Raw genomic sequence first — 14,779 nt, forward strand, 5'->3', positions numbered from 1 at the left:
GCCGAAGTTGTCCTATCTCGAACAAAGAGTGGAAGGCTCTTAAAGGTCAACCCATGAGGTTCAACCTCTGTCCTCCACCCATGGGTCCCAGCATGATTTTTCTGTCAATTTTGTTTCTAGTTCTGATTGCTAATTTACAGAAGTACAGCTGCTCTTGTCCTGAAGCCTACTGGGCTTTATTTGCTCTGAGCAGTTAACTTCAGTGGATACCTAAAAGTTTTCCCTCGGTAACAGCAACTCAGTTGCATATAATATTTTATTACTTCTTTTCAAATTGTAATGTCCTTTCTTCCTCCCTCCCTTCCTTCCTCCCTTTCTTCTTTCCTTCTTCCTTTCCTTCCTCCCTCCCTTCTTCCCTCCCTTCTTCCCTCCCTTCCTTCCTCCCTCCCTCCCTCCCTTCCTTCCTTCTTTCTTCCTTCTTCCTTCCTTCCTTGTCTAAATGATGGGTTTAATCAATATGTACTAGATGGAGCAAGGGAATTTTGTTGATCTTAGAGATAAGTCAGTCAGCCTTTCAGTTGTAATTTAGTGTTATGCAGGCCAAACAAAGGTCAGCAACAGCTGTCTTTCACTTGTTTTCTGAGATAAGGTCCCCCACTGAACATGAAGGTCACTATTGGAGCTAGACTGGCTGACCACTGAACTCTAGTCGCCACCTGTACCTCTTCCTCAGTGGCTGAGTTACAGGCATGTACAGCTTTTCGTATGGGTGCTGGAGATCTGAACCCAGGTCCTGAGGCTTGCACAGCAAACATTTTATTAGTTTTATTCACCTCCCCAGTCCAGAAAGGCAGGTTTTTAAAGGACTTTCAAGGTTCTCTTACTTTTAAAGGCAGATTTCTAGACTTTCTAGTAGAATACTTATAGATAAACACTCATGTTATGTGTCAATAAGAGAGCTGCACATACACTTTTTTTCTAGAAAAGTCAGAAAATACCTTTTGAAGTGGCTGAAACTTTAAATCATTAGCCAAGTACAGGAGAAAAGTATTCTATAAACGAGTTTTACGAAGGAAATTTTTAAAAAAGAAAGAGAAAGAGGAAATGAAAGCATCCATTCTGCGCTTAAGAAAAATCCAAGTTCCAGGCTCTACCTGAATGTAGTAGTAGTAGCAGAGATGGAGTGAGTAGGGCAACTCTGAACTTGTTTTGTATGTAAAACTGGATGGTAGATGAACACCAGTTAAGGATGATAGTTTATTTTTTGTTCAGGGCAAGAGTAAAAATGATGTTTGTTACTGATTTAGGAATATAGAAAAAATAGCTAGAAAAAGGCAATGAATTTTGTTTTGAAGATAATTTGAGATGTTTGTAATATATCCAAACAAGCTTCCCAAGGCAATTGGAGTTGATGTCTAGAGCATAAAAAAGACGTAGGATTAATCTGTATGGTAACTGAAGGTACTGTATATTCCTCAAACATGGTAGAGAATAAGTTAATAAATACTCATTTAACAGTTGACAGTATACATCTTGAGATGTCACAGAGTTCATCTTACTCTCCCCAAAATATCTGAGTCCCTTTGACATTACCTCTCTACTTTCCTTGCCCCCTACCCCCAAAATAATTTCATATAATTTATCTGAAAATGTAGTATACTCCTATATCTTGTAATACCTTTATCTTCCTATTCTTCACGTACTTGACTTTTAAGTATTGATTTAAGTAAGATTTCTTTTCTGCAAATGGAATGAATGTATCACTACTATACTATGTGTTTCAATTTTAGTGTCTTAAAGACCTTTCTGCACGACCCTCTCGTGGAATGGAGTAAACCAGTGAAAGGACACTCCAAAGCACCACTGAATGAAACCGGGGAAGTTGTCAATGAAAAAGTTAGTAAAAGCTACAGCGTGGCATGAACTAATAGTTTCTCTCTCTTTAAGTGAGAACTGATTCCAGATATTATCACTGACCAAAATAATTGATTACTCTGAAATCTAAAATTGGTTAAAACCTCAGAGTTGACCAATATACACTGAAGATTCCTTTTCTTCTCCCAACCTCTTTTTTTCTGCTTGAAACTCAACCCAAGGCCTTGCATATGCTAAGTATATACTTTAATTAATGTTAACAACCCCAGACTTCGTCCTGTAGTCCAAAATTATTTTTCTAATAACATCATTCTCAGTTTTGCATTCTGATATGCTTTTCTTGAGATGCAAAAAAATCCCAAGAAGTTACTTAAAAATCTACTTGCATGCACTAATGTAAACTTACTAGCCATTAGAGCATCGCCATCATTGTTAGAATCTTCACTAAAATATTTAAGACAACATTTCAAAATAGGTTGCTTTCTATTTGCTTTATTTTGTTTGATATTGGAATGGAATAGAACCCAGGGTCTTCTGTCTAAACTACACCTCTTGCCCTCAAAACAGATGTTTTACATTATTACTTTCTTAGAATTATGATGTGCAGAGTTACCTAGTGGTTTTCATATTGCAGAAACATGTCCAATTAGTACATGTTCTTTCATTGTACACATCAAAGTGAGATCTCAAGTTAATTGGATTTGTTTCATTACTACAGTGGGATATTGTTTAGTCAAACACTGCTAACATTAAGTGAGAAAAGTAGAAACTCCAATTGTATTGGGTCTCTAGCCTCAATGACTTTCTGTATCTTTTTTAGGCCAAGACTCATGTTCTTGACATTGAACAACGACTACAAGGTGTGATCAAGACCCGAAATAGAGTAACAGGGCTGCCGTTATCTATTGAAGGACATGTGCATTACCTCATACAAGAAGCTACTGATGAAAACTTACTCTGTCAGATGTACCTTGGTTGGACACCATATATGTAAAATAAAATTATTTCAAAGAATATATTAGTAATCTGAAATCCATGTTATTAATCAGTGGTTTGCCTTTAATTCTAAAGTACAATATACATTTACTTATATTCTAGAGAAAGTAGTATTTCTCTGTGATTTTTAACAGTATTTAAAATAATGGATTCAATTATTAAACATGTTGTTTAGTCCAACTAGAGAAATAAAACATATATTCTCAAAGTCAAAAAACAATGTAATTGCAAGGAACCAGCCAACCTAATTTCATTTTATACTTTATATCAATTTCCTTTTCAAAGTGTTGGCATAAGGTATCATTTGAATAGCAACAAAGTTATATTGAATTCATGTTGTGGGCAGGTACTAGACTGGACATGTACCCAGAGCTGCCTCTTCTGCCTGTAGAAAATGATAGTTTATCATTAAATTCATTTCATAAAGCTCTAGTATATGTGAAAATGTGATCAAAGAAGAGAATCTCAAGAAATATGCACGTGAAAACTAAGTCAGCGGGCTGGAGAGATGGCTCAGCGGTTAAGAGTACCGACTGCTCTTCCGAAGATCCTGAGTTCAAATCCCAGCAACCACATGGTTGTTCACGACCATCCATAATGAGATCTGACACCCTCTTCTGGAGTGTCTTGTAGACAGCTACAAGGTACTTACATATAATAAATAAATCTTTAAAAAAAAAAAAGAAAACTAAATCAGCTATATAATTATTGGTGATGCTGAAGACTGAACCATGCTAAGTATATGTTCTACCATTGAGCCACATCTTAACCCCAACATTCTGTATATTTAAAAACACCACATTATTGATGTGCCCTAATACCCAGTATTGTAGAAAACACCAATATTTAAAATTGTATAAGATTTTTAAATCTAAAGTTTTTAATGTGTATAGATGTTTTCTGCACATTTTCTAATAGACTAAAATGAAAAGAATTGTAATAATATATTTATTATAGTCAAATGGGAAACTGCTGAATCCAACTCTGCCTTACAAATAAAAGTATAATGAGGTAAAACGTAGTAAGCCAGAAGACATGAATGTGAAAACTGAACATACAATTTCCTACTTGATTTGATGCAAATAGTTAAGGACAGGATAATCTTTTTTTATATACTCTGTGTGTTGGGAGGCATACATGTGTGTGCTTTTTATCCATTTCAATTTGATTTTGGCATCTTATTCATATAAACATGTTTAATTTGCATTGATGTATTTTGGTTGTACATGGTACTAGATTACATAAGGATCATTTTAAACAAATACATAATATACTTTGAACAAATACCTTCCACACTTCCTGTTGTTCCCCTGCCTCAGTCTCTTTTGTTTCCTTCAACAGTGTTGTCTCTGCTTTTTTTTTTTTTTTTTTTTTTTTTTTTTTTTTTTTTTTTTTTTTTTTTTTTTTCTGGTTTTTCGAGACAGGGTTTCTCTGTATAGCCCTGGCTATCCTGGACCTTACTCTGTAGACCAGGCTGGCCTCGAACTCAGAAATCTGCCTGCCTCTGCCTCCCAAGTGCTGGGATTAAAGGTGTGCACCACCACCACCCAACTGTCTCTGCTTTCTTTCATGTCACATATACATACATGATTTTAAGTAGCTATATAAAACCTAGGAACCATATATGAAAAAAAATATTATCTTTCTGAGGCTCAATTTACTTAATTATGAAGATCTCCACTTGTATCCATTTTCCTACAAAAGATATACAACTTTATTGATGAAAAATGTATACATATGTATTAAATATATATATACATATGTATTTGTTCAAAGTACATTATGTATTTGTTTGAAATGATCCTTATGTAATCTAGTACCATGTACAACCAAAATACATCAATGCAAATTAATTAAACATGTTTATACATATGTGTACATATGTATATATACATATACATAATTAATACAAATTAATTAAACATATATACATATGTGTGTATATATATATATATATATATTTAAGAATCATTTTCTAAATACAATGTGTGGTAGTTTGTATATGCTTAGCCCAGAGAGTGGCACTATTAGGAGGTGGCCTTGTTGGAGTAGCTATGTCACTGTGGGTGTGGGCTTTCAGATTCTCTTCCTAGCTCCCTGGAAGCCAGTCTTCTCCTGTTTACCTTCAGAACAAGATGCTAAACTCTCAGCTCCTCTGGCACCATGGCTGCCTGGATGCTGCCAAGCCCCTGCCTCGATGATAGTAGACCGAACCTCTGAACCTGTGTAAGCCAGACCCAATTAAATATTGTCCTTATAAGAGTTGCTTTGGTCACTGTGTCTGTTTGCAGAAGTAAAACCCTAAGATACAATGCCAATCTAATCTTTTTACATTCAGGTCAAGATCAATGCTTTATAATTTTTCAACCTGATTTTCATTTCCTATAGAGAATTTTTTTTACAAATCTAACCTATATAAAGACAGTGAGATTTGGAAACACTTTAAGAAAAAAGCTACGTTGCCTGCACTTGGAATATATTCTAGCTGGGCTGCCTTGTTTGGACTCAATGGGAGAGGAAGCGCCTAGCTCTGCAGAGACTTGAAGTTTCAGGGTTAGGGGAGAGAGGGAAAATAGGGGAAGAATTGTAGGAGGGGGTGACCAGGAGGGGGTCAGTCTGGACGTAATGTGAATAAGTAAAAAAAAAAAAAATTAAATTATAAAAAGAAGAAAGCTCTGTGTAGCAGTGCACACCTTTGATCTCAGTACTTGGGAGACAGAGGCAGGTGAATCTCTGAGTTAGAGACTAGTTTATATAGAGTTTCAGGATAGGCAACAATACATAGAAACTCTGTTTCAAAAAAGAATAAAGCAATATTTTCTGTGAGTTATTGATATTAAGAGGAGAAAATGCATGTGAACGAGTCTTCTCTATAGAACTATTGCATGGAATCACATGGAAGGTTCTTTTCACTAAAGATGAATGTTGTCCAAGTGCTAATCATGGAAGACAAGCAGTGCCAAGTGAAAAAAATCCAGTAACTTCTGAAGAACCTATTGTAAAAAAGTCACATAATAATAAAAACCGGGAAAGAAATGTTCGTAGTGGTTTTTGCCCTGTTTGGTTGAGATAGGTTCTCATGTAGGGCAGATGAGTCTGGAACTTAATGTAAGTGAGGATGACCTTGAACTCCTGATCTTCCTGCCTCCATCAAGTGCTGAGATTCAAACGTTCATGCCACACAGGTTTATAAGTTTTGGGGTTGAGATGGGTTTTCATATCACCTAGGATCTCCCTGAATTTGCTATGTACTTGAGGATGGCCTTTAACTTCTGATCCTCCTATGCCTCCTAGTGACCACAACAGGCTTCTTGAAATTGTTGGTTTCTTTGTTTTGAAACAGGGTATCAAAAATTGTGGGTGAGGGGATTAACCCAGAGTCTTGAAATGGTGGGACATTACTCTTTCCCATAATACAACTTACAGATCGTAGGAAGCTGGTGGAATTTGGGGTCCTTAGTCAGGTTTGGAGCCCCAAGGCAGACCCAGGTGTGGATACCTAAAACCCACTTCGAAGGGGAACAATAATCATGGGAGGCAGAGGAAGGAAATTGGGTCGGAGAGGTGAGAAGGAGGGGAAAAGGATGGGCAGCATCAGGTATGGGGAGAAAACAGGAGGGATGCTCAGAAGGCCAGGAGAATGAATCAAAATATGCAGCAGTGGAGATTAGGGCGCAAGGGCAACCTCTAGAAAGTCCCAGAGATCTGGGATGTGAGAGGCTACTAGGACTCAATGGAGATGACATTAGCCAAAATGTGAGGTGGGGGCGGGTGGGGGAGCACCCACTCAGAGTTGGGAGGAGGGGGTGAAGAACTCCAGAAGGGAGGAAATTTTGGAATGCAAATAAAATAATTTAATAAAATAAAGAGGAAAACTATAAAACTTTTAAAAATTAGAAAATAAAAATCTTCTGTAGGTTTACGTTACTCAGAGAATTACTCCACTCACAAACTAACCAGATCTTTTCCAGTCCGTGTTGAAAAGTAGTAAATTTAACGATCACAGGAGGGACAAGCCCGCAATACAAAAAGCAATATCCAATACCTTTCTTACTTAGGGTTTCTATTGCTGTTATAAACACCATGACCAAAAGCAACTTAGGAAGGAAAGGGTTTTATTTGGCTTACACTTCCACATCACAGCCCATCATCAAAGGAACTTGAGGCAGGAATCGAAGAAGCTATGGAGGAACATTGCTTTCTGGCTCGTTCACTCAGCCTTTCTCACGTACCGTAAGACCACCGGCCCAGGGGTGGCAGCAGCACACAATCTGGGCCCTCCCGCATTGATCATTAATCAAAATATTCCCACAAGCCAATCTGGAAGCAGCGTCTTTCTCAGTTGAGGTTCTCTTCCCAACGACTCTGCCATGTTTCAAGTTAACATAAATCTAACCAACTGTCCCTTAAACGTCCTCATACCATCCGCAAGTCCACATCTCAATCAATTGGCATTTTAAACCTGAACACACTTAATGCGCAGATCTCGCCTCTTGCGCTGTCACCAACGAGTATGGAAGAGCAGCAAGCAGAGGGATAGATAGGACCCACCGCCCACCAGCGCCGTCCTGCCCCTCTAGGCCCACGGTATGCTCTATGGTCTGGCGGACCTTGTGTTGTCATCCTCCGAGCGACGGCCGGAGGTGGCTGCGGAGGCCCGGGCGGGGCGTTTGGTTTCGTTTCTGCACCGACTGGAATTAGTGTCGACGGTCAAAATGGGAGTCCCCAAATTTTACCGATGGATCTCGGAGCGGTACCCCTGCCTCAGCGAAGTGGTGAAGGAGCATCAGGTGGGTGAGCTCAGGCCGCGGCGCCAAGAGCGGGCCCGCGGGCCTGTCTGCGCTGTGGGACCCCGGTCTTTCAGCTGCCTGTGGTGCTGGTCAGCGGCCGAACGGGAGGAAGGGAAGGGGGACCGAGGCTTGGCGGCCTCCAGGTGAGCCGCACCGGGTGGAGGCGGGTCAGATCAGCGTGGCTTGCGGCAGGTCTGAGCTCTCCTGGGAGAACCCTCCAGGACTTCCAAAGGAGCCCTTAGTGGAAGGCTTTTAAGGAACCCTCTCTGTCCACCTGGGAACTGGACCTGGCGCTTCGCTTTAGGCTGCGAGGCTGTGTGGGACGTCTTCTTTGGGTCCCTCATCCCAAGCAAAGCAACAGACGGTATACAAGCAATAACGTCCCTTGTGGTGGAATCGCGGAGTACTTCAGCTGTCAAGAGCTGCATTTAACCTCCATGCCTGGACCGGTTGCTGTAGCTAGTGTCTTGGGTTTGTGATACTTTTTCATGCTCCTGTTACCCCCAAACAGCACCGACCCCCTATTGTCTAAACGAACAAAACGTTTAGATGGAGCGCACGGATGGGGGTGGGGGGATGGTGCTTAAAGGCTTTGGTATGGCAGAAAGATCTCGAAACATTATTACTGATACTTAGTGTATAACGACCCACAGCAACGTTTTAGTGAGTTCTTAAAAGTGTGTATTTGTATATTTATATACTAGAATATATTTGCATGTTTGAAAGATGGAGGAGAGAAACCAAATGTTCTCTAATAGGTAAACTAGACTTTGATAATTTAGTGTGTCGCATTGAATAACTTTGATAATGACTTTGGTTTACAGAAAAAAACTCGCTTTTGAAATTTGTATAGTTAACTAAATAACTTGTGATTAGTGCGTTATTAATACTGGAAGTTGTCAGTTATGTGGGGTTTTTTTGGTTTGGTTTGGTTTTCTAAGGTATTTACTTACAAGTTTAAAGATAGAATCAAGCCTCTGAAAACATTCTTTTTATATTAACTTCTAATGAAAGTTGGCATATAAAAGAAATCTTATAAAAAGTTCTAAAATGCTGACTTGTCTTCCTCTTATTTTAGTTAAGTTTAGATGGTATTTATTTTCAGGGACAAAAGTGAAAATGGAAACATTGTTTTTCTTTTTTCAGGATCTTTGATCAATAAATATTTTCTAGCATCTAATGTGTCCAATAACATTTTTATTCTGTGCTCTTTGATCACAGACATTTATTTAATTAAAATATCTTGGATTCTCCATCCTGAGGAATTTCATTGCAAAAGCAAAACAATCTTTTAAAGCAACATTATGACATGGAAAGCAAGATAGATTTTGCGAAAGTTTTACAGTAGATTGAAATTTTTTAAGTAAGGATTGCTTTAAAATTACACTAAAAGTAATCTTTAGAACTTGTTGGTGCGTCGGGGGCATGGTGTCCTACCCCTTCAATCCCAGCACTGAGAAGGCAGAGGTAGACAGACAGGCAGGCAGGCAGGCAGCTACAGTACACAGACCAGGCAAAACACCCAGAATGCCTATACATAAAAATAAGTAAATACACAAATAGAAACTCGATATATCAAAGTTAGGCCTTTCACAAATATTTAATTTAACAGAAGACCAAAAAAGGGAGACTAGGAAGGAAGGACCCAAGTACCCACGTAAAAGCCTGGAGTAGCACAGATCACCGTAAGCACCAGCACTAGAGAGAAGGGGCAGGTGAAGCCAGTTAGTCCAACGGTTAGTGAGCTTCAGGTTCACTGAGACACCCTGCCTCAAAAACAAACAAAAAAGCTAAATGGAGTTTAGTTTCCTGTGTGGATGCCAGGGTGAACAGGAGCACACCTGGAGGGAGGCATGGGGAGCAATATGTTTTGGAAGGAAAGTGAGGATAGTATCAGGACAGTTATTCATCCTCTGAATCATCGAATGAAAATAGAAACAAACTAGAAAAAGTCCATAAAAAAATTATAACAATTCATGTGATGCAGTATCCCCATGTTACTGATGAGGGCTAAGTACCAAGAGACTCCAGACAGTCTGAGAAGAACTGTCTGATGAGCTCGTGAATAGAACTCCAGAATACCCTGCAGGTTTCCATAGGACTAGATGAGCCAATTAGATAACTACCTAAAACTCAGGGGGCTTTTTTTTTTTAAGACTGACTGAGTGAAGGGTCTGTCAGAAGAAAAAGCAGTATCCCACTTGTACATTCAAAACTGACCTACCAAAGGACCATTATGCAGCACAGTATGCCCTAAGGAGAAATGGCTGAGAATAAAATAAATGTTATCAATAAATGTTATCATGGAAGGGATACTGGAAACAGAAGAAAATGATCCAGACAGAAGGAAGAATTAGAGTCAAGGGATCTTTAAAAATATACTACCATGTTTTAAAACATTATTGAAAAACTGCAAAAGAGCGAGCTTTGTGGAGTTAAAGCTTTCCTGAGCCCTACTCATTCTAAAGCTCAAGAAATGTCAGTTCATATAGAAAAAAACTACAAAAAAGTAGCGAGGCCAAATAACATACATTTATTTGTTTACTTACTATTTCAGCTTCTTTCATTCTTATGTGTATGAATGTGTTACCTGTATGTTTGTCTGTGCACCACCTGCATGCCTGATGCCCCTAGAGGTCAGAAGAGAGCCATGGATCCTGGGAACTAGAGTCACAGATGATTGTGAATCACCATGTTGGTGCTGCAGACTGAACTAAGGTACTCTGCAAGAGTAACAAGTGCTCTTAACCATTGAGCCATCCATCTCTCCAGCCCTGAATACAAGCTTTTGTTTACTTCCCTCACCCAGCTGTGGTGATACACATGTGCAATCTTAGCACTAGGGCAACTGAGGCAGGAAGATGGCCATTTCAAAGGTAGCATAAACTATAGAGTAAGACTTTATCTCAAAAAAAAACAAAAATTGAGCCAGACAGTGGTGGTGTATGGATCTCTGAGTTCGAGGCTAGCCTGGTCTACAGAGCAAGTGTCAGGGTTATACAGAGAAACCCTGCCCCCAACCCCAAAACAAAACAAAGCAAAGCAAAGACTTGAGTATCATATGTGTCACCTCCACTTCAAGACCTAGACCTGACATCCTGGCTACTCGAGAGGCTGGGTTTCAAAATGAGTTCAAGAACAGTTTGAGTAACTCAGAGAGACTATTTCAAAGTAAAAACTTTTCAAAACAGCATTGGGGATATAGCTAGCTCAGTGGTAGAACGCTTGTCTAGCCTACATGACATTCCAAGGTTTAATTCCCCAGTACCACAGAAATGGGGGGAGAGAGGGGCAGAGGCTGGGATTGTGGCTCAGATATAGCACTTGCATAACATAAAGGTGCAGAGTTTAATGTCCCAAAACTGCTAGGGGCAAACAACTTTTTCTTAGTGAGTGTTGTGAATGATGCATGTGTGGGAATGTGGGAGCATGTCATGATGCATGTTGTAAAGACTAGAGAACAATGTTCAGGAGTCAGGTTTTTCTCCTTCTACTCTGGGTTCCATGAATCTAACTTGGATTGTCAGGCATGAGCCATTTTATAGGCCAAATTATTTAGGTTTTGACTAGGGCCAAAAGATCAGACAGACAGGAGACAAGAGACAGGAAACATGAACAAGAACAGAGCAGAGAGGCAGAGCAGTAAGAGTGCGGGAAGGGGCTCAGTGGAGAGAAGCCAGCTGAAAGACTGCTCCAGCACAAGCCGACAGCCTTGCACTGTATAGATGTCTCCAAGTCCCTAGCACTAAAGCACAAGCAAGACCTCAAAAGCCCCGAAGTCATATCTGAAAGCTGGGCTTCCCTTTGTAAGAAGCATGGCTATCTATCAGGATTGTTAAAAAAATGGCAAATGAACTATTCTTTAAGTCTAGCCTCCTTGTGACCTAGTTGTGAGGCTAGTTGTTTAAGCTGGTCTTCAGTAGAAGTAGGTTCCAACAGACAAACCTTTGCTGGCAGTCAAAGAAGAGTGAATCTTCCTTCTTCCATTGTCCTTATACAGGCCTCCCGCAGAAGGTGTGGTCCAGACTAAAGGTGTGTACCCACTCCTAGATCTGGCATTTGCTTTGTTCCAGTCTGACCTTGAATTTAATAACCTGTTTGTTTGCCTCAGTCTCCTGGGATTAAAGGCCTATACTATCTTGCCTGGACCTAAGCTTTTCATGACCACTATGCCTCAAGATCTCCATGCCAAAATCCAGATCAGAAACCTGTGTCCTCCAGCCTCAAGATCTGGATCCCAGGTGTGCCCTCCATTTCTGGATTGTAGTTCATTCCAGATGTAGTCAGGTTGACAACCAGGAATAGCCATCATAATACCTAAAATATTTTTCTATGTTAGACAGGCCATTTCTCAGCTGTATTTCCCAAGTTACTTAACTGTTTGAGTCTTACCCCACTGTTCATGCTCTATCAGTCTGTCCTTTATCTTGGCCACGTGCTTCTGATCCATTCCATCTAATGGAGACCTCCTGCTCTCTCTGACTTCTCTCTGTGTCTCTCCCCCATCTCTCTCTGTCTCTCTCTCTCTGTCTCTCTCTCTCTGTCTCTCTCTGCCTCTCTGTCTCTGTGTGTGTGTGTGTGTGTGTGTCTCTCTGTCTCTCTCTGTCTCTGTCTCTCTGTCTCTGTGTCTCTCTCTCTGTCTCTCTGTGTCTCTCTGTGTCTCTCTCTATCTCTCTCTGACTCTCTCTGTCTTTCTGTATCTCTCTCTGTCTCTCTCTGTCTCTGTCTCTATCTCTCTCTGTCTCTCTCTGTCTCTCCCTCTCTTTCTCTCTCTCTCTCTCTCTGCCCCTTTGCCCTTCTGCCCCTCCCCTTCTCTCTCTTTCCCCTAACCCCCACTTATGACCCCAGCTGGAGAACCAAAGTCCCACCAACCTCTTTTCTCCCCAGTAATTGACTGTCAGTCACTTTTATTTCACCAGTTAGAAAATAAAAATGAGCAAAGTTTACACAACATCATTTGGTGTACATGAGAAAATGCTTGTTCTGGACTGCGGCCAGATCTTGAGGGCTAGTGTTTAGCATCTGAATGCATAGTAGCACCAGAACCTCCTCCAGCGAGCCTGCAGTCCCACTGCAGACAATGCTCACACTTGACTTACTTCAAGTACCTTTTGTCTTTCTGGCTGATAAATTAATTCTAACTTCAGTCTCACTCATCAGGAAATCCTCTTCTCTGGTGGACAGCAAGGACTCAGATGTCCTCAAGATTCTGAGAACTCTGAGGCTCCATGTCTGACAGAGGCCACATTGGTGGCCTATCCTGCTGACAGTTACATCCCATTTCATTGTAGATGAGCTTCTGGTTTGGTTAGAGCTAGTAGCACCACACTAAGGAAGGAGATAACAGTGGTGGTCAGGGTATAGTTCCACGGCACAGCACTTGACTAATATGCATGAAGCCCTGAAGCCCTGGGATAGCTGTTCAAATGTGCAGAAAGCCTCTCTTTTTAAAAATCCATTAGTACAAACCTATTCACTCCTTAGTAGAAACTTGTGCTTATGTGAGACTTCCCATAAGATGGATGTTCAGAAAGGAAAGAAGGTAAAAACATATTCTTGACCTGTCTTCTTTATAAAAAAAAAAAAATCATACAACTAGCATCATAAATTCTTAGAGCTGTCCAGCTCTTTGACCTAGCACAATGCTATAAAATGCCTAACCCTTTGGGACTAGAGGACTCTGTAGTAAAAAATGCTTCCTGTTCGTGCAGAAAACTGACATTCAGTTCCCAGCACCAGGTCCTCAGAAGGCTCACAACCACCTGTAACTCCAGCTCCAGATGGCCTGATGTCCTTTTCTGGCTTTCATGGGCACGCGCACACACACACACTTTGAATTATTTTTAAATCTTAAAAATGGTAGCCGAATTTTGTTAAATATTTATTATGAACTAAAATTTTTAAGTCTTTTATATGCTTGTGCTCACTCATTTAACTTAGCAATCATAGTATTTTGCAGTTTTCAAGAAAGGATCTCACGTATCACAGACTGGCCTTGAAATTGGTATATACCAAAGGATAACTTTAAACTCTTAATCCTGCCTCCAACTCCTAAATACGAGGACTACTGGGCTTTACCACCAGCCTCACTGTACCTAATCCCACTCCCACCCCTAGTATTTCTACTTGGTCTTTGTAACTGAAGCCTGAGAAAATTGAGTCACAAATACATTGTTAGTCAAATTGTTACAGAACCAGTGAAGTAAGAGAGCTGTATCTGAAACACTTTCCTTGTTGGTCTTCCTTGGTGAAACATTTTAGGAGTTTTCTTTCTCTACTAGAACTGCAGACCTTTTGCCTGTCTCCCCAAATATTAGGACTATGGGCATGGAGTACCCAGCCCATACTGAGTACCTACTCAGCCATCCTATAAGCCTAATATAGATTTGAAACAATACATTCTCACCTAGCCATTTTAATATTTATTTGTTTATGATTTGGGGCTTTCCTTGCCCTAGATCATCAGAATGCCACCTCTCTCTCTGCCCTGCTCTCTTAAGTCACCTGTCCTTGTCTCTTATGAATCCACCCATAAACTAGAATTTAGACACTCAAATTCAATGCCCAGCTCCACAATGGAGAGCCAGTCTGTCAGTGGGCTGTCTTAATCCTCAATTTCATTAAGTACCATAGGTTCACAGTTAAGCACGCATTTCCTGTTGTCTTACCTACTCTTCCTCTGTCTCTTGTCTCTCAAGCTTTTATAGTATCATAGCTAATTTTTCTTATGGTACAGCTATTTTTCAATCTTTTTTTTTGAGAGGAAATATATAAAGATTACAATTAAAATTAGGGCTTTACTCTGGTGGTCAAGTTGCAATAAGTACTGCACTACCGTGGCTTTTTCAAGTAACTTTCCATTCCCTCAAGTCCTACCTACTCTTGCATGTAAGGGATTTGAAATAGAGCTCCCCATTTTTTTTAATACAGCAAAAGTCTATCTATGTAACTAAAACTGTCTTTTGGGGTAGCTTACTGTGTTTTGCTGTCTCAGAGAGTCCTGCAACATCCCTTGTTCTTTGCTGGAGACTTCAGATTTTCCGGAATCTCTCTGGTTCCCCCAATCACAATGAACTGATGCTCTGTCGTATGAATTTCTCCTCCACTGCTTTGTGTCAGTCTCCTGTCCTCTATGACACTTGTGTCAGATGTCCTCTATGACACTTGTGTCAGATGTC

At 40.2% G+C, this 14,779-nt stretch overlaps 2 protein-coding genes across 2 annotated transcripts in view; both read left to right on the forward strand.

Moving 5' to 3' along the window:
- Positions 1-2,831, forward strand: part of Atr (ATR serine/threonine kinase) — a 98,634-nt gene extending 95,803 nt beyond the window's left edge. Inside the window, exons 46-47 of the mRNA XM_031344052.1 lie at positions 1,731-1,836; positions 2,636-2,831. Coding sequence (XP_031199912.1) covers positions 1,731-1,836; positions 2,636-2,809 — 280 coding nt within the window. The 3' untranslated portion in view covers positions 2,810-2,831. The remainder of the gene's footprint in view (positions 1-1,730; positions 1,837-2,635) is intronic.
- A 4,565-nt stretch (positions 2,832-7,396) lies between these two features.
- Positions 7,397-14,779, forward strand: part of Xrn1 (5'-3' exoribonuclease 1) — a 112,746-nt gene continuing 105,363 nt past the window's right edge. The window contains exon 1 of the mRNA XM_031345724.1: positions 7,397-7,601. Within this exon, the coding sequence (XP_031201584.1) occupies positions 7,401-7,601 (201 nt within the window). The 5' untranslated portion in view covers positions 7,397-7,400. The remainder of the gene's footprint in view (positions 7,602-14,779) is intronic.

Source organism: Mastomys coucha, unplaced genomic scaffold, assembly GCF_008632895.1.
Source record: "Mastomys coucha isolate ucsf_1 unplaced genomic scaffold, UCSF_Mcou_1 pScaffold23, whole genome shotgun sequence".
NCBI classification, from domain to species: domain Eukaryota; kingdom Metazoa; phylum Chordata; class Mammalia; order Rodentia; family Muridae; genus Mastomys; species Mastomys coucha.